The sequence below is a fragment of the Xenopus laevis genome, chromosome 4L (genome assembly GCF_017654675.1).
Source record: "Xenopus laevis strain J_2021 chromosome 4L, Xenopus_laevis_v10.1, whole genome shotgun sequence".
NCBI lineage: Eukaryota > Metazoa > Chordata > Amphibia > Anura > Pipidae > Xenopus > Xenopus laevis.
Window position 1 is genome coordinate 119897189 of NC_054377.1, and position 24148 is coordinate 119921336.

Sequence of the window (24148 nt, forward strand, 5' to 3'; positions counted from 1 at the left end):
GGCAAAACCCCTTATCTGGAAACCACCAGGTCCTGAGAATTCTGGATAACAGGTTCCATACCTGAATTTATTTTGTTGCAGTTATACATAAGTCCTCTCTTTCATAGTTCAAAGTCATAAGGAAAGATTGTTTTCCACTGATCACCTATAACACTTTGACATTGCTTCTGGAGACCGTTTGGAATTCAGCAGCAAGTTTTCTAAGAACATGAAATTTTATAATTAAAGGCGTATTTATTGACATTGGAGACAAACTCCACCGGTGGTGATGCCTATAGCAACCAATCGGCAATAAGATTTGAACTCTCACCTACAAGTTAGAAAACAAGCAAAGATCTGATTAATTGCTATGGGCAACATCACCAGTGATGTTTGTCTCCAATGTAATAAATATACCTCTTAGTGTCCCCATACTCCTTGTCATATGATGTATACTCTATAAGGAAATACTTGCTCGGGGTGGGCTTGCGCTCTTTGCCTGCCTTTTAGAAGTGAAAGAAAGTGTAGTCTTCCTCATATGCATGGATTTTTCTCAAAGATTGGCTCATGCACCCATTTATCATTGGTTTAATTGAATGTACTTCTGCTAAAATTTCCTCTTTAGGGCAATGGCACAAATGCAGTTATTGCAGGTATTTTCCATTCATGCAATTTCCTGGTCAGACTGCAGACAGCAAATCACTTGAAATTGCGCACGTTCATTTCATTGGCAGTTACCTGGACTCTAGAATGCGTTCTCATGACAGCTAGTCACTTGGAAATGTGGCATTTGTGAGCAACTATCAACTGACCTGTGAATTCAGACACAAGCCTTACAGACCAGACTGACAAAGACATTTCTTAGTGTCATGTAGAATAATAACTTGGAAATATATAACCGTTTCAACATTGTTGAAGGGGTTGTGCAGAACATAATTGTTGCCTGTTGTTTTAAATAAGTCATTTCTATGGTGTTATTTCTGGCACTAAACAAAAATATGAAGTTTGTTGCACTTTAGTACTTCCTTATCACGAATAACTTCAAAGGAGTGGATACAACTAATTGCCAGTCCACTGAAAAGCCTCTGATAATGAGCTGCGAAAAGGCTGCTGCTTAGAGATGGGAGGTGTTTATTTGTTCAAAGGCAGATTGGAAGCTCTGAACATACTGTCCTTTTTATGAATTATGGGGAGTAGGTAAGTTCAGTGAACATTACCTAACTTTCAAATTCGGAAATAATATGAATACTAATAATATAATGGTAAACTAGAAACACAATACACAAAGGGGCAAATTCACTAAGAATCGAAGTTGCGCCAGGCGCAACTTCGCCGCACTTCGCCAGGCGAATTTTCGCCAGCGCTCCGCAAATTCACTAAAATGCGAAGTTGCGCACAGGGGTAGCGTAAGTTTGCGAAGTTGCGCTAGCGTTGTTTCGCTATATAAAGCGAAGTTGCGCTAGCGAAGGCTAATTTGCATACGGCGCGAAATTCAAATTTCAATGGAGGAACACGTATCTGCACTACAAATGCCTACAAAACCTTCAAATCTGCAAATAAAAATTTTATTTTGCCCTACACATGTGCCCACTGTCTAGGTAAGTTGCCATGAGTCAGGAAAAGTAGGGGGGAGGAAGGGGAGCCCCAAAAAATTTTCGATCTTTTTCAGCCTATCAGCCATCATGTAGAAAACACGCCAGCGTTTTTTGGGACTTAGGAAAAAGAATGACTTTTTTTGAAACAATCCCTATCTACTCTATTGCGCTTCGCCAGGTCTGAGGTGGCGAAGGAAGTCTAGCGTAAAAGGTAGCGTTCGCTACACTGCGCAAGTTAGTGAATTTGCGTAGTTTCATCGCTAGCGAAAATTCGCCTGGCGTAAGGTTGCGAAGTAACACTAGCGAAACTATGCCAGCGTTCGTTAGTGAATTTGCGCAGTAGCGAAAATGGCCAACGCTAGCGTTCGGCGCTTCACGCTTTAGTGAATTTGCCCCATAGTGTATTTTCAGCATTAAATTCAATGTGTTTGTTTTTAGCAAAAGTTTTTTTCAGGTGTATACTATCCCTTTAAAGCAGTTGTTCACCTTTAAATTAAATTTTGGGATGATGTAGAGAGTGATATTCTGAGAAAATTTGCATTTTTTTTTTTTTTTTTTTATTTTGTTTTTTATTCAGCAGCTCTCCAGTTTGCAGTTTCAGCAATCTGTTTGCTAGGGTCCAAATTACCCAGCAACCATGCAGTGAGAGACTAGAATATGAATAGGAGAGGGCCTGAATAGGAGTAATAAAAAGTAGCAATAATAATACATACCCTAACCCTAATAACAATACATTTGTACCCTTACAGAATATTTGATTTTTACATGTGGTCAGTGACCCCCATTTGAAAGATGGAAAGAGTCAAAAATAAAAGGCAAATAATCTAAAAAAAAAAAAAAAAAAAAAAAGGCAAATAATCTAAAAAAAATAAATAAAAAAAAAAGACCAATTGAAAAGTTGCTTAGAGTTAGCCATTCTATAACATACTAAAAGTTAACGTAAAGATGAACCACCACTTTAACATGAGCTATCATTTCTAGGTCTCAAAGCTCTGGACTATGCTCACAGGGAGAAGCTGGAGCACAAGTGTAAAAGGAACATATTGATGGCCAGACGGAAGAGCTCTGAAAATAAGACCTGGCTCAGGATTCGCCCACGACCACCGAACGTTACTGGTCCCTATGTTCTGTGCAAAGGTGATAGAGAGCCTCAGCATTTTATCTACCGTATAGGTAGCAGTTGAATATTGTACAGACATGTTAATTTAGATTATGTATGGAAGGAAAACTTGCTTTGTTTACGTTATGAATAGTTTCACATTGGGCAGTTGCTCCAGCTGAAGAAATGGCGCTTTAACTTAAATTAAACATGTGAGGACCGGTGTATTTTCTATACAGTGGAGGTAGTTCCCTGAAGCTGTTCTTCCCAGAATCCCTGTCACTTGAATTGTCCATAAGTGCATTAAAGTGCCCACATAACCTGAAATAATCGTCCATTGTGACCCTTATCCGTGGTAGAGGGATTTTTAGATGTACAAACTTCTATTTATTCATCATCACATAGCAGAGCTCAACTGCCAGTACAGCAGAGGTGACTTCATCATAGATAGATATTTATTCATATTTTTCTCTACTACAGATATTCAGACACGTCAGGACTGTAAATACAGAGAGGACTGCACTTTTGCATATTATGAGGAAGAGATAGATGTGTGGAATGAAGAGAGGAAGTTTACTTTGCGCCGTGATCAGCTTTTTCTGCTTCCATCAGGGGTGATGGCTGGCACTTTGGCTTGGCTGCTGCAGGAGCATAAAGGAATATTTATCTTTTTATGCCAGGTAACTTTGACCGTATGTTAAGAATAAATTGTACCCATGTCTACCCATGTCACACCAAAGGGTAATGCGAAATTATAAGACAGGGGTTGCCAACAGGCTAGAATTTTACAGGCCCATCTGGTAAACATGATTATTGCAAATGTTCTTAATAAGGAAGACACCGCTATAAGAAGGTTTTTCTACAAAAGGTAGCATCACAAACAGTGGTGGAATATCAGCCACGTTTAACAGGAAGACTTATGTTACTACATAAGGTTGTGTCCTGCCTTCTGTGGAATTTGAGACTAAAGTTACTAGCACTCTCATGTAAAAGGACTTAACAGTTATAAAGAACAAGAAGAGAATACACTAGAGTGCTCTGCTTATGGCAGTTGCAGGTGGCCACTGCTATTTTTGTTAGATGTTTGAATTGGGCAGTGGAAACTTAGAATGGTAAACTACAAGAAATCCTGGCTAACAAGATAACTACAATGGTCACTGCCCCTGGGATTTTCTAATGGAGCTCTGATATAATGCAGAAAACTTGATATCTTTTCTGCTTCCATTACTGTATGGCTCACATATGGTCTGGTTTTACTGGGGACTCTAGTCTGCACACTAAATAGTATTCTGCTACCAATATGCAAAAATGTCATACCCCATATATTTTACCCTTCTACCTTTTCAAAGTCTGAAATCTATTCATTCTAAGTAATTGGCATATAACCCCCACTTGGCCCCAAATCTCCTGCATGTGATTACAAGTATACTAAGTAAAAAAACAGAACATGGTTGGCTCTAAAGCTGGCCATACATACAGAGATCTCGCCAAAAGAATGTAACTCTCTCCCCGATGTGCCACCTTGAGGTGGGTGATATCGGCTGATCCGATCTTGGGAAAATATCAGCAGTCGGACCAAGGACCGTATTAATGAACTGATGCGATCTTTGATCCGATGGGGTTTATAAACCTGCCAATCGACATTTGGCCAGATATCAATTGGGGAAGCCCGTCGGAGGGCCCCCATACACTGGCCAATAAACTGCCAACTTTGTCGGCGGCTTATATCTGCCCATGTATGGGGGCCTTAAAACTTCTGCTTCTTTCGGCATAAGATTTGCACATGCAGTCTTTCACAAAATTTTGTATGGTTTTATATAAAATAAAGAATAAGGCTTCTTTTATGCAGAATCCTTTGCTCATTTCTTTTTCTACAGGCCTGCTTTGACAGTAAGCCTCGGGTCATTTGCAAGAAAAGTCAAGAGAGTCAAACTGTTTGCACTAAACAGCACTCTTTTCTTGATAACAAGTGAGTATAACCTAATTGTAACTAAAGTATGGGATCCATTATCCTTTTTCTCTGTGATACTAAAACAGCACCTTGTACTTGAAGATATAATTATTCCTTATTGGCTGCAAAACAATTGTTTTTTTTTTTTTTTTTTTTTTTTAAGGAGAAGGAAAGGCTAAAATTAAGTAAGCTTTATCAGAAAGGTCTATATAAATACACCAGTAAACCCTCAAAGTAATGCTGCTCTGAATCCATTGTCAAAAGAAACACCGCATTTCTTTCCTTCTATTGTGTACATATGGGCTTCTGTATCAGACTTCCTATTTTCAGCTGAAACCTCCAGGGCTAGGGCTTGAGCATGCTCAGTTTGCTCCTCTCCCCCTCCCTCCTCCCATTCCTGCTGTAATCTGAGCTAGGAGCTGTAAGTGAGCAGGGAGAGACTCCAGCAGGAAGTGATGTCACACCAAGCTTATATGGCAGCTTCTATCCTAAACAAACAGAGACAATGTCTAGAGCTGTTTACTCTGGTATGGTAAAGCATTCTGCAGAATAAATATAGCGTTCTAGCTTGCACTATTGTGGCTAATCTGTTGGCAATAAACTGTCTTTGAGCTTTCCTTCTCCTTTAAGCAGACTTAAGGTATGGTGATCCAAATTATGGAAAGATCCCTTATCTAGAAAATGGCAGGCCCCTGCATTCTGCATAACGGGTCCCATACCTGTTTGTTAAAAAAAAAATGTATCTTTTTGCATTTAGTTTATACACCCAGTGGCGTAACTAGATATTATTGGGTCCCACAGCAAATTAATATTCAGGCCTCCAAAATGTCTAAAAGTTTTACCAATATTTATTTAAATTTTATATAAATTAGGGCCTAAAGGGCCCCTATACCTCCTGGGCCTCCCTCCAGTTGCAGGGTCTACTTCCTCTTTAGTTACTCCCCTGTATACACCAATCCCCCCCCATAAGCATTTCTCTGGTTAAATGGAATCTATTAATATTTCCTACTGCAGGTGTCTGGTCCATGTGTACAACTCTGGCACTATTAAATATTCCAAAATCCGTCCACTTCAGTCACATTTTCATATGGATTTGTGCCGCCATGAGATGCAGTATGGCTGCATACAGGAAGACACCTGCAGCTTTGCACACAGTCCCGTGGAGCTGAGTGTATGGATTCTGCAAAGGCAGTCTGGTATGTGAATGATCAATGCATCTTGGTGATGGGGTTTTAGGCAGATTTGGGTGGCAGTCTGGGCCTAGAGCACAAGAAATGAGCCCCTGGACTGATGTGGTTAACAAGCAAGAAATTGCTATTGTATATGTATATATGCTGTGCATTATTTCTTGACTCAACAGGTAGCTATTGCAGTCTAGAATTTTTTCTTGTGCTTCTTCACCATGGCTAACACATTTACAGAATAACTCAACTATGGTGGTGACAGGGGGACTATTTCTGGTACAGTGGGCATGTTTGTTGCCAGGAAATAGTTTATATGTATATACGTACTTAGTGATGCCACATAATGAGACAGGATATCATTTCTGTCCTTTCCATAGTTGTCAGCCTTCTAAACCTGCTTTCTTACGTTTTTTTTCCCTTTATAACGTGGCCTGTGCATTCAATCCTTTTGCTGCCAGATGAACAGACAACTAATTTCTGGGCTTGCTAATATGAAAGGACTGAGCGATTTTTCTGATTTGTTAAAGATACATTGCTTTTCTACTTAACTATTACCTTTTGCTTCATGTTTCTGCTAGGAACCACACAGGAGGAAATTGTGCAGGAGTCTGAGCAGGCTTGGAAAGTGCCTGAACCTAAAGGAAAAGTATGTAACCCATTTCAATATCATGCTTTACAATATGTAGCCACATGGAACCCAAAAATGACATTTCTTAATTGCATAGACATAACTAGACTGTATACCATATAGTGAGGTGTACGCTACCATTATTTTCCTACAAATGCTCATTCTGAAGACCTGTTTTCTACCTAAGATAAACCTGGATGCCTGTGTGAGGGGCAGTTAGGGAGAGATCTGGGGTAAACACTTATTTTTCAACCTAGATATTCTTGGAACTGTGTTGTGACACAGCAATGATTTTGTTGTTCTGTAACAATGTTATGGGCTAAATGGGCCTTAAACAAATGTTTGTTTTCAAAAGGGTCTTGAAACTAAAACAAAAGTCTAAAAATGTCTTGTTAGACTCCAAGGCTCCGGCTATTCCAGATAATACAAAACTGTGTTTGTACCTAGTCTTTTAAAAAGAAGGCAGAATATAGAGTTTCTATTAATGTATGTATAAAATAAGTAGGAGCAGCTTGTAATTTACAGTTCTGTTAACTTTAACTGATTTTAATTAGGGATGCACCGAATCCGAATCCTTATTTGCATATGCAAATTAGGGACGGGGAGGGAAATTGCGTGACTTTTTGTCAGAAAACAAGGAAGTTAAAAATGTTTTCCCCTTCCCATCCCTAATTTGCATATGCAAATTAGGGTTCGGATTCGGTTCGGTATTCGGCCGAATCTTTCACAAAGGAATCGGGGGTTTGGCCGAATCCTAAAAAGTGGATTCGGTACATCCCTAATTTTAATTTTAGCCTGTTTCATGCATTTTTTCAATGAGCCTGTAGTATACTAAGCAAACACAAAAGTAGCCTGCAGGGGGCACCATTCACATCTGGATCTATTAAAATGAGTTTTTCACATCCAGAAAAAGCCAACATTTCTAGAAAAAAAACCATACAGCGTTTTCTTGAAATAAATGTTCTGTAGGTCGATGCATCACAAATGAAACTAGTGGTCACTGTGGGTTGGCCATGCCTGCTCCTGTATCTTTTCCAATGGATTCATTTTGATGACAATAACGAGTTATTTTCCAATCTTAAATTCTGCTCTTACACACTATGTTTGGAGATGCCTGGATTTGCCTGACTTCTCAAACTGCAGGTACATGTCCTCAGCTGCCACCACTTTCCTTAAACCAGCAATTTGTAATACAAAACCGCCAATAGGATTTTTATGCATTTAAATATAATAAACGGTCAGCCTACACTGGTTAAAATGTTGCACCTGAGGGAGAGGCTGACCCCGGAAGCTTGACCCATTTTCTGCTGAAATAAAAGATTTAAAGGCAAGGCCGAAGTTTCTGGTGTGCTTCCTCCCTATGGGAAATCAAGCCTTTGCATTAGAAGCTCTGTATTGGTAAAGGGAGAGAGTTTTGTCATATTAGAATATTATATAGTGAATATACTACAAAGTAATGCAACAGACTTCCATTTTAACTCATGTAGGGCAGTGGTGCCCACATTTGCATAGCAGAAGTACTGGCACCACTGTATTCTAAACAGCTTAATAATAAAAGCTCAGGTATCCTAGGTGTGTGTGTAATTGTATTTATACCTCTATATTCTATAGTACTACTTTGTAAATGCAAAGCTGTAATATTATACAGTAGGTGTTATTTAATAAAAGGTTTGCAGGTCTGATGACTGGCCAATCAGGTCACCTGTTTAAAAACATTTTGCCCGCTGTAGGTTGCTAAACCTGTGCAAACTCTATGCCTTTTATTACTTATGCGGGTAAGAGTAATGGGAAATTGGTTGATATAAGGCACCTGTGAATGTCTTCCATTACTTTAATGGTAAATATCAGGCAGTGTAGGTGTAAGCAATTGTTTTTTAGTCTAATAAAGCCCACCCTTGCTACCTAGTGGTAGAAAGGAACTCCCAAGTCCTTAGATATCACGTGTAGCCAAGGTGGAATGTTAATTGTGTAAATTTCTGCTGTGTGAGCAGGCAGGTAAGGGGTTACTGGGTACTGCAAGGTGTGAACTAATATATCTGGGCATTATGGATTGCTGTGAAACTAGCTTTCCTCTCTCAGGGCTGGGAGCGGAGCAGGTTTGTTTATCTCACAGATAATCAAGAACATTCCTGAGCAGGGACAGACAGGGTATTCATTTCTTCATTTCAGCAGTCAAGCAGTACATGGCCTTGTATAACTATTTTCCGTTGGCCAAAGTCATTAATTTGCTCTGTAATCTTAAAGCACGGCAGCAGACTGAAGTGTAATGTGCAGGTAAAAAAAGGGAACCTCAGGTTTTAATGCATTAAATATCTTTTTGCTCATGATACAGATTTACAATAATACAGTATAAAACAATAATGTGTTTCTGCTGTTTCTGCTAGTAGTACTCACGTGCCACCCTGTTTACCCCAATAATTCCTTCCATATTGGCTGCATGAGCCATAGGCTATTGAAAGAGCTTGGTTATCTTCACAACAGTACATAACAGATATTTAATACTTTCAAATAGAAGAAAAGGTAAAATCACTGGGGTACCAAGTTGTTAATAATCCCACCAGTGATTCTAGTCCATTACATGCTATCACAGGCTGGCTTTACTCTTCAAAAAATGTGTCTGCATCATGTTGCCATTTTGTTTTAGTGTCCTAGGCATCCCCTGAATAAGCACATGCACAGTACAGTTCTTCTTGTTTGGCAATTTCTCTACTGTGCATGCACCCAGCTTCAGTATGTGTAGTGGATGCCTGGATTAAAATGTAATTTCTCCTACCGCACACCTGTAGTTCACCAATCCCTCAACTGGTGGTGCGTTTCTTCCTTTGACCCGGCCGGGTCCCTTAGCAACGAATGTGTATAGAAAACGGATCCGCACACACACACTGGTTAATGCAGTCGGGGAGTATCCCCTTTTATTCAGCCACCAAACATTCAACGTTTCGGGGGGGAACACCCACCCTTCATCAGGTTGTTGGTGGCTGAATAAAAGGGGATACTCCCTGACTGCATTAACCAGTGTGTGTGCGGGTCCGTTTTCTATACACATTAGTGGATGCCTGGGACACTGAAGAAAGATAATGAATGCCACAGCACTCCTCTAGCAGTAACCTGGGTGTGGACATTTTTGGAGGAGAACCAGCCCAGAATAGCAGGTAAGAAACTACAATCACTAATAACTTGGCAACTCCCCATGATTTTGGATTTGATTTGGCTGTATATTTTTAAGATTTGGCAGAATCCCACTAGGCAGAGACAGGCCAGAAAAAAGGGGTAATTTACAAGAAAATACACAATTGTGGTCATGCATCTAGAGGCATAGCCATTAACCAAAACGTTTTACAAAACGTGCATCCATGTACTTCCCAGGGTTGTTTCTGTTGCTGCTGTTGCTCCCTTCCTCACTAGCTCTGTGTGTTCCCCTTTAACGTTGGAGATGGTCAAGGGGGGTTATTTCGCTAGTGCAGAAAGTGCTATTGCACTCTCTGAGCTAGAAGAGAAAAATTTACCAGAGGCAGTTTTTTTGGTCTCTACCATCTGAGGCAAGGTCCTCATATTTCCTCACGGTAGGAGTGGCCCTGGCACTTCCATATAATGATCTGGGCACCGCACCTCCTTGTTCCAAATGCGTGCAATGACGCTTGAACGTTGATGTAAACCACAATTTTCATTGTGTCGTAATTTCCTTCAAAATGAAGTCCGTGCACAATTCTTTAGGTGCAAGTGTGTTGCACCTATTGTCACGTCATTATTTCAATAGACATAGTGTGCACACACTTGTCTATTGCACCTAAAGAATTGTGCACGGATGTAATTTTGCTGGAAATGACACAATGAAAATTTTCAGCTCAACTGCGGCTGGTTTACATCAAAGTTTAACTGCAATTGCACTAACGCAACGCCCACAATTGTGTCAGGCGCATTTTGCCTTCATGACCCTGCTGAAATTATGGGAAACTTGCATTGTGGGTAAAAAATATGATGACTTGGGCCTAAAATATAAATTTCCATTTTCATTTGCGATTGTAAATAACCACTATAGTGATTTTGCTATTGGTGTCCATAAAGCTAACCTGAATTATGTTGTAATCGTTCTCACTAGGTATTATGCTTCCTTAATACACATTTTATTCATAGTCTTGTACCATCTACAGATCCTTCCAAAATGCCTGGACATGAAGATGAAGTTTGTCTGCAGCCAGTGTCTGAGCACTGGACAGCACATAGAGTCAGATCGGGATGGAAAATACTGCGCCGCTAAAGCTAGGCACAGGTAACCTAATCAGACCACTTTCTTTCATAAATGTGATTAATAAAACATTATTATACCTTATGAAAGGCAAACTATACCCGCAGGAACAATAGACTTCCATTTAGCAATGCATTACCTTAGAGGAGATGGCACTGAAAAGAGAACTCTGGTGCACTGAATGCATTATTTTTTAATTTGGCCAAAGTCAACTACATTCCAAAATAAATCCTAGATTCATTTAATACTCAATCACAGAACTTTTCAGACTTTTTTACTGTAAGATTAAAAAAAGGTTTCATCTGCCAGTATCTGCAGGTGTCCATATTGTGTGTGAATTGTGAGGCTGAGGTATGTGCCTGCAGCTATATGTTTTGTAATTTCATATGCTTGAGTGATCAATAGTGCAGGTGCTAGATACAGGAGACATAAATCATTCTTTACACAGCTCACATAAGCAAAATTGGAGAAGATGTCACTGACTTATCTCTGCAGAGTTATGGGAGAGAGAACAGTAGATTTAGAAATATTACAATTAGAATAAGGTTTTGACTTCAATAGAATGGATGATGCTGAAAATAGACTGGATGAAGATTAAGCACATAGTTCTGGATCCTTTGTCTCTGTGCTTTTGGGATTTATCTGCTGTGTAGTAATGGATGAAGTTGTTGCCTGCCCAGGAGAAACCTAGCACAGGAATCAAAGTAGTTTTTTATGAGGAAGAACCGATTTGGTGGAGTTGAATTCTCCTACGGCACCCGCGTAGTATTTTGCAAAGCAAGAGATTATTGTAATCCCTAGACTCGAGTAGCATTATCTGCAGAGGCGCCTCAAGAAGGCAGCACAGTTCTGGTTTTAAGGCTTAGCTTGGGAGGCAATTTATAGGGGGTTGGCTTCCAGTCAGCCAAAGATGGAAATTATGAAAAACCAGTTATGATCTACAGAAGATTAACTGTCCCTCTTAGCCTTCTGCGAGTCTCAAAATTTTCTGGCCATTACACGACCTATGAACAAGAATAGAGTTATATTTTATACATTAAATTATTAAAGGAGAAGGCAAGACACCCCCAGTGAATATAATCACTTACCTGATATCCCAAGCCTGCTCCTGTTAGCACAAAACTGCACCAGCAGTTGCTGGTTGTTGCTTAAAGTTTGGCTTTTCACTGTACTGCACCGGCACATCAGAAAGATGATAGGAGCATAGGGGATTATTCTTGGCCTGATAATTGGTACCTACTGATTCCCTAAAGGATGGACTTTTTTTTTTTTTTTTTTGACGATACCAGAAGCATATTTGATTATATGCTTTCCCGAGCACACCAATACCAAAGTTTATGGAGATTCCTGACTTGTATAGATTATAAACCCAAAGCAGTACATAATTTAATTATGGCAGAAATACACATTTCATCCACCTGTGGAGAAAATGCCATGTGTAACATTACCGTAATGGGCTTATTTATCAAAAATCTAATTTGCGAGGTTTTTTTCTACCTCGATTAAACTCACAATATAAAAAAACTGGAGTGTTTGCTTATTTATGAAAAATCAGAATGTAAAAAAAACTCGATTGAATACAATTGTGGAAAGAAATCAAATTTTTTGTGTTTATAGGCTTGAATACCTTGAATTTTTAGAGTTTATTAGCTTAAAAAAACACGAATTTGTGGGTTTACAATTTGCCTAGGAAAACTCCCATTGGCTTCTACACAAACTCGCCAGCTTTTAGACAACATTTAAGTTTTGGAAAATATAATAAGAATTTGTGAGTTTTTGTGCGAAAATAAATATAAATTGTGGCAAGAATTAAAATTCAAACCTTGATAAATCACCCCCTAAATGTTATCAGACACAAACCTCTTTTGGAATACTGCATTCTTTTAAGTATGTTTTGAAACAAGGATGAAACAGGTGCACCTAATGCAAACACTGGAAAAGGGATACAAGTTATGTTAAAATTTTAAATGCTGTTTTAAATTAGACAAATAGAAAATTGGGCAAAGTGTTTCATTTTTTTCCCTTTTTCGGTAATTGGCAGTTGGACCAAAGAGAAGCGAGTTCTGCTAGTGATGTGCAAGGCAAAAAAGAAGTGGGCTTCTGTGAGACCTTTGCCATGCATCCCCCAGTTCCCACAGCACTATGAGGTAAGACCGAGTGCACTGTGTCTAAATAAAGAAACATATAGGAGAGACAAGTGTTGAACCCTTTAGGGCAGGGATCCCCAACCTTTTGAACCCGTGAGCAACATTCAGAAGTAAAAGGAGTTGGGGAGCAACGCTAGCATAAAAAATGTTCTTGGGGTGCCAAATAAGTGCTGTGATTGGCCATTTAGTAGCCCCTATGTGGATTGTCAACCTACATTGAGGCTCTGTTTGGCAGTAAACCTGGTTTTTATACAACCAAAACTTTCCTCCAAGCCTGGAATTCAAAAAATAAGCACCTCCTTTGAGGACACTGGGAGCAACATCCAAGGGGCTGGAGAGCAACATGTTGCTTGCGAGCTACTGGTTGGGGATCACTGTTTTAGGGCAATGGTACACTCTTATTTTCATGTGCCAGATTAAAGGTTACATAGTAGATGAGACTGATAAAAGTTCAACCTTATGTCAAAGTGAAATTGGACCCTACCCACACTGGTGTAGCTGCCCGTACCCCAAAATGGCACCCCTAGGGAATTGGAAGAGAATTGGAAAAAAATTCGAGTTAACCTTTAATGACTTCAAGAAAAACTAATTTTATAATTGTGGCTAGAAAGCAAAATTGTTTTTTGCAGAACTACAACTGCAGTGGATTATAAAGAAAAATTAAAATTCCTGATAAAGGTTGCACAGCTTAGAGAATAACATGTACAAATGTATTATGCAACAGAAAGCATTCTGTAACAGTCAATTCAGTCCCTGTTCTGTGATCACTGCATAAATTTGCAGTTTACATAACTCTCCAATATTAAAAACATCTTGCATAGGAGGTGCTTAACACTGCAGTCTATTTTCTCATACAAATTTGCTTCTAGTAAAGTACCAAGGCGTGATTAGAACAGAAGGGCCCACTGTCAAAAGCTTCAGTCAGGATGATTATCTCCATTATCTTATTTATCCCATTTATTAATGGCAAGTGGGCAGTTACCGGACTCCCAGCACTTCTAGAGTCAAGCCTAGAAATACATACAAAAACTTTTTACAAAAGAGGCGTTAAGTGTCTGAAATGATATATATTTGGGTAAACTTACCCACATGGATGGGGGGTCCAGGTGCTCAAGCCCCAGACCTTCAGCTAAGGCAGGCAGACAATTGCAAAATAGAGAAATGCTGGCACAATCCGGGCCACACTCCACACGTTGATGCAGTAAAAAAGTATTTATTAAGCAAAAAACATCACAGCAAAGGGCCTAGAAATACATACAGTTTAGATGGTTTTTTTTTATTAACTGTTTGTATCCTTTTAAATAGAAATCTGTGAACAAATAGCATAATGAGGGTACAGAATACTTTAAAGGGGCAGTATTCCCCCTTGTTCGACATGAGTGCAACAAATAATCTTTGTGCTGAACATACTATTTGTCTGTTGTATTGATCATGCAAAATCGATATTTGTTAATTCTTTAGCTAAACGGGAATTAAAGCAACTCCACATTTAGTCCGTTCAAGGCAGATAATTAGATTACCAGTGCACAGAAAATTACTTACTAATGGACTCCTACTAACAAAATAGTCACAATAAATAATATGAAAGGGAGGGGCTGTTTACAGGTAATATAATTATCTACCCTAGCAAGGAGCAAAGATGAGCTTCAGTTTCCTATTGGTAATTTTCCTGTGCAAAGAATCCATTATGTTTTCCTGCCCCCATCAAATGCTTGCCAAGTGATTGCTGCAGGGTAAGTCCATTCCCTTTGGGGAGGTGACAACTAGCACCAGAATAACTGGTATCCATGCCAGACGGAGCAAAATGGTGCCAGTTGTATCCTTCTTCATTTTCTGGAGGTAAATATGTTTGCCAGTGCCATTATTGTGGTAAACCTATTGAAGAGAACACCCCCTGTGCCAATTGTGCATGAGGCCATGTTAAGTCAAGAGAAATCCTGATGGTTGGTTTGGCTAAATACACATGTAACTGAGCTCTAAGAAATCAAAATAGCAACTTGTCAATTTTGTCTCTGTATTCCGGATTGTCAAAGAGAAGTGCAGATACCCGTCAGTCTGTTAGAGCAGAATTAATGTAGAGTAAGTGATACTTTTATGGCTGTTATATTAGTTGATGTAATTATAAAGTGAATAAAGTACCCCCTGTTGCAAAATATAAGGATATTATAAGTTACCGAGGAGTTTCATGACCATATAAAAACACAAGGCCGAAGGGGGCACTTTATTATAAAAAAGATTCAGTGAGTCATGTAACAGAAATGACATCAGTACTCACCGTTTATAAGGATATCATTTACAAGATATTCATGGCTTTTGTGCATTATATTGGTATATTTCTTATTTCTCTTCTTGCATGGTAGTGAGCATGCTGTAAACTTTGTCCCATCTCACTTGTTCTAAACAGATCTGCATCCATGTACAGAATGGGAAGAAGTGCCAGTATTCTGGGAACTGCACCTTTGCCCACAGCACAGAAGAAAAAGATCTATGGACATTTATGAAGGATAACAAAGGTCAGTGCTGCTTGTTGCCGCTGATTCCTTCAACAAGAACTTTTGTTAAGAAGGTTTCCTCAAAATTTAAATCTAAGTAACATTGCAGTATGTGGAATGTGCATTTCTCTGTAATCCAATGTTTTGCTCTACTAACTACTTGCTTTACTACTAGGAGGTCTCCATCCTGTCTGTAAAGTGTCTCTGTTCCTCTGTAGTGTTCTTTTATCCTGGCTATTTCCAGCACTATAAGAACCCAGTCATTTAAAGGAGAAGGAAAGGCAAAATGTTTGCACTACCTCCCTTTAAAGTGCTCATAGAGATGACCTTTGTCGCTATATTTTCAGCTCACCTATGCAAATACAAAAGCATACAATCATGCTTCATGCTCTGCTGTGCTTTGGTAAGCCACCATCTTGCTTAAGGATTAGATGCTTCCTTTTCCTATCCCTTCGTATTGCGCATGTGCGGAAAAAATAAAACTCCCCCTGAGCGCGTCATGAGCGCCTCTGAAGCATGTGCAACATTTGGCCAACCCCGACTCAAGGCTACCACTGGCAGCAGGGAGGGAGCTGCCTGGAAAATCAGTGACATCACTGGAGACCTACACAACATTCTCAGCAGAGCGCTGTTCCTACTAGGAGACACCAGGGAGATCGCATTAAAGGAACAGTAACATCAAAAAAATTTACAAAAATTTGTTAGTATAGATCGAAAAAAAACACCATCACAAATTTAAAGGTAAAATAGCAAAGCCTTTATTAAGAAATAACTTACAGAAACTCCACTTCCGGTGCTCTTCAGAAAAGGCTTCACAAAAGGTGACATGACGACCATCCATCCTGCAGCAGTTGATTTCCGGCACACGCCGGTGTCGTGCCAACCGCAACTGCCCCATAGACCAGCACTGCCGCAACCAGTGCCAGTACTGCCGCATCAAGAAATGCCTGGAGTAGAAGAAGAAGCCGGCTGTCTCTGCCTTGGTGCTGGCCGCTGGAAGTGCGGCTGGTACTGTACCCCCCTCCCGAGTGTGGATGTGGTGGTCGTTACCTGTAGCAAGAGGAGGGTTCAGGCTGGAGAGGCGACAGGTTTCGCTGCCCCAATCTTGCCAGCAGAGCGCGCCAGACATAGGGCCGCCAGGAGAGAGCCAGGGAAGAGAAACCAACTGCTGCAGGATGGATGGTTGCCTTTTCTGACGAGGACCGGAAGTGGAGTTTCTGTAAGTAATTTCTTAATAAAGGCTTTGCTATTTTAAATTTGTGGTGGTGTTTTTTTTCGATCTATACTAACGAATTTTTTAAAAAAGTTTTTGATGTTACTGTTCCTTTAACTCTGGTGATTAGTTGACCAGACTTTTGATAGAACTCTACTTGTGTTTTAGCTTTTGTTGTTCCTTTAAGAAGGGGGACACTGTGCAGCATCATAAGGGGTAGAGCTGTGCAGCTCCTGATGAAAAAACACTTGTATCTTTCTGCAATAATACTAAAATAATTAGGTAGAACAGCTATACTCTACCATTGTTGGCTGTGGTGTATTTATGTGTACCATTGCCGAATTAACACAAGAAGGGTTTCCTCGCCTTTCTGGCCAGTTCGGCACATACACGCATTTCTAGAAACTGTCAGACAGAAACTTGTCAGGCATCACCTGTGTGCATTCCTCCTGAAGGACCCTGTCAGTCATATAGGAGGCCAGCACCACTAGTGCAGTAAGTGATTTAAGGGGTGGTTCACCTTTAAATTAACTTTTAGCATGTTTTATAGAATGGCAAATTCTAAGCAACCGTTTAGTTGGTCTTTTTATAGTTTTTAATTATTTTACTTTTTCTTCTGACTCTTCAGGATCATGGACACTATCTAAAAAACAAATGAAGGTTACACATTTAGGGGATTATTTACCAATCTGAATTTATCTGCATTTATAAAAAAAAAAAAAAAGTCCAACCAAACTAGAATCCACAATTTTGACTTTATTATTAAAAAAAACACAATTTAATCGGATTGGGGGGAAAAAAATAGAGCCAAAACCCAAATCGCATGGTTTCTGTCCCGAAATAGTCGGATTTTCGGGCTAATTCCAGCGCAGACCACAGAAACTTCCAAATAAATCTCGAAAAATGTGAGGTTTTTTTTTTCCACTAAAAGTTAAGATTTTATAATTTTAAAAAAAAAACTTGATCTTTCTAGTCAGGTCCTCTACTATCCATGTTCCTGTCTATTATTCAAATCAATCCGCGGTTGCTAGGGAAATGTGAACTCTAGCAACCAGATTACTGAAATTGCAAACTGAAGAAATGCTGAATAAATAGCTCAAAAACCACAAATAATAAAAAAATGAAAGCCAATTGCAAATTGTCTCGGAAGATCATTCTCTACATCATACTAAAAGTGAACTCAAAGGTGAACAACCCCTTTAGTAATGGGTGAGCTGTGAAAAAACTATGTTGGCCTTCCAGAAGATGCCAACCTAAGCACCCGCCCAGGGGTGCCAGTATGGAAAATCCAGTCCTGTTTTGTAGGCAGGGCATAGAAAAACTTGGTGAATCTAAATGTGCAATGGTTTCTTTTACAGGGAAGGAGGCATCATATTGTTAGAAGTGGTCTGACGTACAATAACCCAGTAATCTTACACTACCAGATAATATGCAACCAACATTTGATGCAATGAATTCTTGTCATGCTGAATTAAGCTTCCAACAAAACCTCCGCCGAAATGAAATGCCATAAAATTAAACCTCCAGATGCTTTGGTTTAAGATGTAAAAACCTTTTCCCCCTAATATTACAGGACCTTTCATTTACTCACTAAAGTTAAATAGTCCTGAGGCTGCATCCAGGCCTGGACTGGGAGTCAAAATAGGCCCTGCCATTCTAAGTACACAGAGGCCCAAACAGCCCCCTACCAGCCCACTATATGGTAACTTTCTATGGAACCATACAGCAGCCCCTCTGGCATTTGCCAGAACCCACAGATTGCCAGTCCGGGCCTGGCTGCATCATATCATTATTGCCCAAAGGAATGGGCACACGATATTACAGAGAGAAGGATTAACGACTGCCTTTTTTTTAACTGACTTGAAAGCGGCCTCACTGTTTTCTTTAGGGCCATGTAGCCTATTGTCCATCTGTAAAGGGATCCTGTCATCGGAAAACATGTTTTTTTCAAAACACATCAGTTAATAGTGCTACTCCAGCAGAATTCTGCACTGAAATCCATTTCTCAAAAGAGCAAACAGATTTTTTTATATTCAATTTTGAAATCTGACATGGGGCTAGACATTTTGTCAATTTCCCAGCTGCCCTTGGTCATGTGACTTGTGCCTGCACTTTAGGAGAGAAATGCTTTCTGGCAGGCTGCTGTTTTTCCTTCTCAATGTAATTGAATGTGTCTCAGTGGGACATGGGTTTTTACTATTGAGTGTTGTTCTTAGATCTACCAGGCAGCTGTTATCTTGTGTTAGGGAGCCGTTATCTGGTTACCTTCCCATTGTTCTTTTGTTTGGCTGCTGTACTGGTGATATCACTCCAACTTGCAGTACAGCAGTAAAGAGTGATTGAAGTTTATCAGAACACAAGTCACATGACTTGGGGCAGCTATGAAATTGACAATATGTCTAGCCCCATGTCAGATTTCAAAATAGAATATAAAGAAATCTGTTTGCTCTTTTGAGAAATGGATTGCAGCGCAAAATTCTGCTGGAGCAGGACTATTAACTGATTCATTTTGAAAAAATTTTTTTCCCCATGACAGTATCCCTTTAAGAATGAATTAATCTTGGTGCATACTCTTTATAAGGACACTGTAACAGTTGTTGTACTAACAATATAGCTGACATTTAGTGCATCGGTGAGCACATTCGAGAATTCTTGCACTAGCTGAATCTTAATTAATAAAATATTGTAAAAATACCACATCCATTTACATCCAGCTTATTTCATGAATATTGTTAGTTTTCCCTTTACCAGGATTCTGTCACCGGAAAACAAGTTTTTTGTTTTTTTTTTTCCCTTCCCAAAACAAATCCGTTAATAGTCCTGTTCCGGCAGACTTCTGCACTGAAATCCATGTTTTAAAAAAAGCAAACAATTTTTTTTATATTTTGATTTTGAATCTGACAAGGGCTCGACCTGTTGTCCGTTTCATAGGTCCCCTCAGTCATGTGGCTTGTGCTCTAATAAACTTCAGTCACTCTTTACTGCTGCATTGCAAGTTGGAGTGATGTCACTCCCCCCCCCCCGGGAGATATGAGAATAGCACTGAATTTACATTAAGTAGTAGAAACAATAGCCATTCAGAAAGTTGTTCCATTTTAAAGTGCTGGCTGTTTCTAAAGGCATATGACCAGGCAAAACAACCCGAGTTGGCTGACTACATGCCAATGTTACAACTAAAAAAAATAATACACTTGTTAGTTCAGGAATAACATTATATATGGTAGCCTGTTAGTGTTATTTAGAAACTACACCCTAAAAATCATGTCAGTATCCCTTTAAATCTTTTTTTTCAAGTAATATTTTAATCTTTCTACCCATCATGACATCTTTTTCTGCTTCACTACCCAGTGCTTGACCTTCAGCTTGTTTATGACATGTGTCAAAAGAACAACTGCACATCCGAGAAGGCTGAGAAGGGAGCATCAGGCCCACAGAAGGAGACGGAGAAACAGATTCTGATGCCCACAGATTATGCTGATTTGATGGTAAAATGAATGTGTATTTCCTAAATAACTGTAGGGACTTTGGGAACTCTGTTGCCATCCTACTCTGTTGCCCTCTTCTGGCATGCTCTCTCTCAGTTAGGGAAGTGGCAGCCCCTCTGGCATTTGCCAGAACCCACAGATTGCCAGTCCGGGCCTGGCCGGGAAGGTGGGATGTCTCTACAGATGTAGAGGAAGCCGACCCCTTTATGCCACTGATATAACCCATTCGGGATTATGGTTATTGAACATTTTGCCATCCTGATAGGATCACAGGATGGTCTGTCAAAAATGGATCTTCCTGTCCCCAGTGTATTTTGAGGCCATCCAGGATCTGCAGTCCTTGCTAGTTTACAAAACTGTGAATTTTACAATAATGGAAGCCATTTAAGTAAGGCCTTACACTCGAACACACACTCGAAGTTTTATTTTTCCAGATTATGACATCAGATCCAATATCAGATGTAGTGGGGATACGGAACTCTCCAGATGGACCCACATTTGCATCCTTCTCAGTATTTCACAATCCCATGGAAGCCATACAGTATATACTTTAGACTGCCCAGTGATTGGTTTGGTCCTATGCCATTTACCGGTCAGTTTGATAAACCGAAACACCACAAAGTAACACAGCTAAATGAAACAAGCATTCTGTACATCTGCAGGTCATATGGAGAGTCTCCAGACAACTTGTCCAAATACGTTTTCTTTCTCTCTTTCCTACACATTCACACACCCCTATATGTCTCTTTCTCTCTTGCTTCATGCAAATGTCCAAGATCAGCTCTTTCCCAAAAACCTCAAGAGACTTCATTAATGAAAATATAAAAGCACAGAAGGGAATCAGGACTATAGAGACAAGTACTACTTTCTACTAACAGGCTTTATAGCAACAAATCTACAGTTACTGAAATTAATTGAAAGAAATATCAAAACAGCTTGTTGGCTACATCTGTTACCTGTGGGGCCTTACATTTACCTGGACATTCATTCTGTGAAGGAGCGTAAACCTAACAGGAACATAAACACACTACTATGTAAACCCTGTCCCTAAAACCTCTGTATAAATGACGTTGTAGTGGTTTCCCAAAGTTACATGCATGCAGAGGAGACTGGAGAGATCTGTGTTTAGCAAACCATTATATTAGCTCCCTATACCATTTGCGCTGAAATATGAGTTGTGTCATGGAACTAGTGAAGGTTTTCAAGCCATTCCTGGTCCCATTAGAGACTATTTTAAAGGTTTATGCATTGTAGGAAGAAAGAAACCAAATTTTATATACCCCATACAGCACAGTGTACCCTCAAATGGATGTCAGGAAGTCATTACTGGTTTGATACTGCTTTACCATCCAACATATACAATCAACTCATGAAATGTGCATCATGGAGTTTCTGAACTTGCTGATAAACAAACCTTTCAATGCTACACTTTCTCTGCCTGGGTTTAATCCAAGAACTCTGGTTTCATCCCCGATTATACTGACCCTTTGAGTTTTGTGCTACTGCTGTAAAGGACTTCGATTGTAAGCTCCATTGTTGTACGAGATCTATTAAGCATTGCATATATTTTTGTTGTTGCTTTATAAGTGAATACATTGCATATAGTGCCACATCCCAACCATTTCTGTCTCTTCTCCCATTTAGGCTGGTTTCCACTGTTACTTGTGTGGGAAAAACAGCAACAGTGAGCGCCAGTGGCAGAAGCACATCCAGTCGGAGAAACACAAAGATAGAGTGTTTACCACCGAGAGTGAGGACACCACCTGGAAGTTTCGCTTCCCAGCCGGCGAGTTTAAACTCTGTGATAGGTGAGGCCTTGGTTCCAGAGAGCTAGTGAGCTAGGCAGAACTGAAGCAATGTACCAAATGCAATGTCAGCACATATTACCTTTAGTTACCAAGTACAAGAGGGCAAGATTTAGTGCAAGGTTTCACCAGTCAGTGGAGATTGAAGATAGCAATGCCATCTAAAAGAAATAAACTTGATTATCCTCATTCCCTACTTATGGCTCTTGCAGGTTTGGCGAGACCAAGAGCTGCCCCCATGAAAGCAACTGTCAATTTGCACATGGTCAGGAAGAACTTGACGAGTGGCTGAAGAGAAGGGATGTACTCCTGCAGAAGGTTTCGAAAGCTCGCAAAGACATGCTCTTGGAGCCCACCGACTCAGACTTTGGCAAATACACCTTTCTGTTAAAAGATGTGGCATGAGCTATGCAGGGACAGAAAATGAATACACCTTGGGGTTAGTCTGAAAGATACAAAAATGTCTGTATGTTCCATCAAACTTGATACCCCTGTAGGGCCAGCTCGAACCAGATTCACAGTATGTCCCTTATTCCAGCTATCCGTTTCATAGTCTACAAGTTTTATGTCAGAGCAGGTGTCATTTTTCACTTCTTTTAAAAGTAATTATTTAAATCAAGCCCGCACCCTTAGCTTAAAAAAATTAGTTTTCATAGTCACGTGTGCTGCAGACATCTTCAAACAGCTTTCCAAGTCTCACTTCCAAAGACTTCTGGGGGAAAATGGCAAATCAGTAGCTTGTTAGACTATAATCTAGAGTTAACTAATCACAGTATTTTGTTTTAAAAAAAACAAAACTGTATTTTTATGTTTTTGGAAAGTGCTTTTTGGACGCTTTTGTTGTCAAACTAAATCTGAATGAGTAATAATTAGTCTGTACGTAGCACCCATAGATTTATAGATATTTAATTCTTTGGGTACTGAAATCGACACAGAATTACACTGAAAACCACTGCTTAACCGTGAATCTGAATGAATTGTTGAATGGGGTGGGAGGACAGACTGACGGCTCATTGTACAGAGATTGTAACTGTAAAAGTTATCCATTGGTGCCAAGGTGTTCAGTTTTACCTTTCAATGTTATCATGCATTCATTTCCCATTTCAGATTGCCGCCTTCTATGCAGAGAATGACGCTTTCTGGATGTTGTGTGTTTTCTATGAAGATTTAATTGCAGTATTATATATAGTGTGGACAAGTTTATGATTGCGGGTTTTGGTTTCAAAGCAAGAAGAGATCAATGTGATCTATAATAAGTTATTGTTGAGAAAAAGCACATATTGGCTAAAAACAACTGTTAACCCAGCCCATTCATTATCTAAAGAACTAGTAACACAAAAATGAAAATCTTTTTTTTCGATAAACGAAGCAGTTATTATCCCTGCTGTACATATAGTCATGTTTCCACTGGAGCAGGTTTGTATTATTCTGTTTGCTCACAGACGTCTTAACTGTTGCCAAACACCCAGACTGTTGGATTCAATGGAACATTAGGTAACAAAAATGTATAATGTGGAGAGAGTGTTATGGGGGGAAAAGTATTTTAAAGTACAAATATAATGCTGTTTAGAAATACAGCTGCATGGTTTGCAAGTGCAGCCAAGCCGAATGGTAAATGTAATTGCATATATGGCATTTTCATTTTCTGGTGTTACTGTCCCTTTAACATATACAAACATGACATTTGTTGGATTGGGCATTTCGCTCTGCTAGACTGTCATTTGTATTGTATGGAAAATAAGTAAAAGCATATTGTTCATGGCAAGCACAGGATTACTGAATATACCAACAAAGATACAACGTGTGGCTCCTGTTTCTGCTTACAACCTTAAACAGATTCCCTCCACCAGTAAAGTTAGTAATCATTTATAAAGTGCCAGCAAATTACGCAGCACTTTACATTAATTTATTTTACAAATATTTAACAAAAAACGGTTTACAGAATAATAGGATTAGAAAGCCCTACCCTTACATCCTTACGATATAAAGGTGCTATGATAGCATTGGATGCCATAAAAAGATGCTTTCATTTTTTTATATGTTTCTGATATACAGTGTGTCTCTAGGTCCCCATCTCAGGCAACTGACTATTCCAGTGACATGTTGCATATACCGTATCTGTCCATTCTTCATAGAATTGAGATGCCTGAAAAGGAAGGCTGGACCTATCAAACCTGATGAGTCACCCCATTGGCTCAGGGAGCAACCATAAAAGCTCTGTATAAACAATCCTTTGTATAATTTGGTGTCTAGTCGCTCACTTAATCTATCAGCCACACACCACTGTCACAACACCAGGGCTTGTAGTAAACACATAGAAGAAA

At 39.5% G+C, this 24148-nt stretch overlaps 1 protein-coding gene across 2 annotated transcripts in view; it reads left to right on the forward strand.

Moving 5' to 3' along the window:
- zc3h7b.L (zinc finger CCCH-type containing 7B L homeolog) overlaps positions 1-23624 on the forward strand; it is a 39452-nt gene extending 15828 nt beyond the window's left edge. The window contains exons 14-24 of one of the 2 annotated variants that reach the window (XM_018256799.2): positions 2556-2711; positions 3154-3353; positions 4551-4642; positions 5639-5820; positions 6387-6454; positions 10588-10706; positions 12724-12829; positions 15234-15342; positions 19883-20019; positions 21664-21827; positions 22037-23624. In XM_018256799.2, the coding sequence (XP_018112288.1) occupies positions 2556-2711; positions 3154-3353; positions 4551-4642; positions 5639-5820; positions 6387-6454; positions 10588-10706; positions 12724-12829; positions 15234-15342; positions 19883-20019; positions 21664-21827; positions 22037-22229 (1526 nt within the window). In that variant the 3' untranslated portion in view covers positions 22230-23624. 2 annotated transcript variants of the gene reach the window in all.
- The last annotated feature ends 524 nt before the right edge of the window (positions 23625-24148 follow it).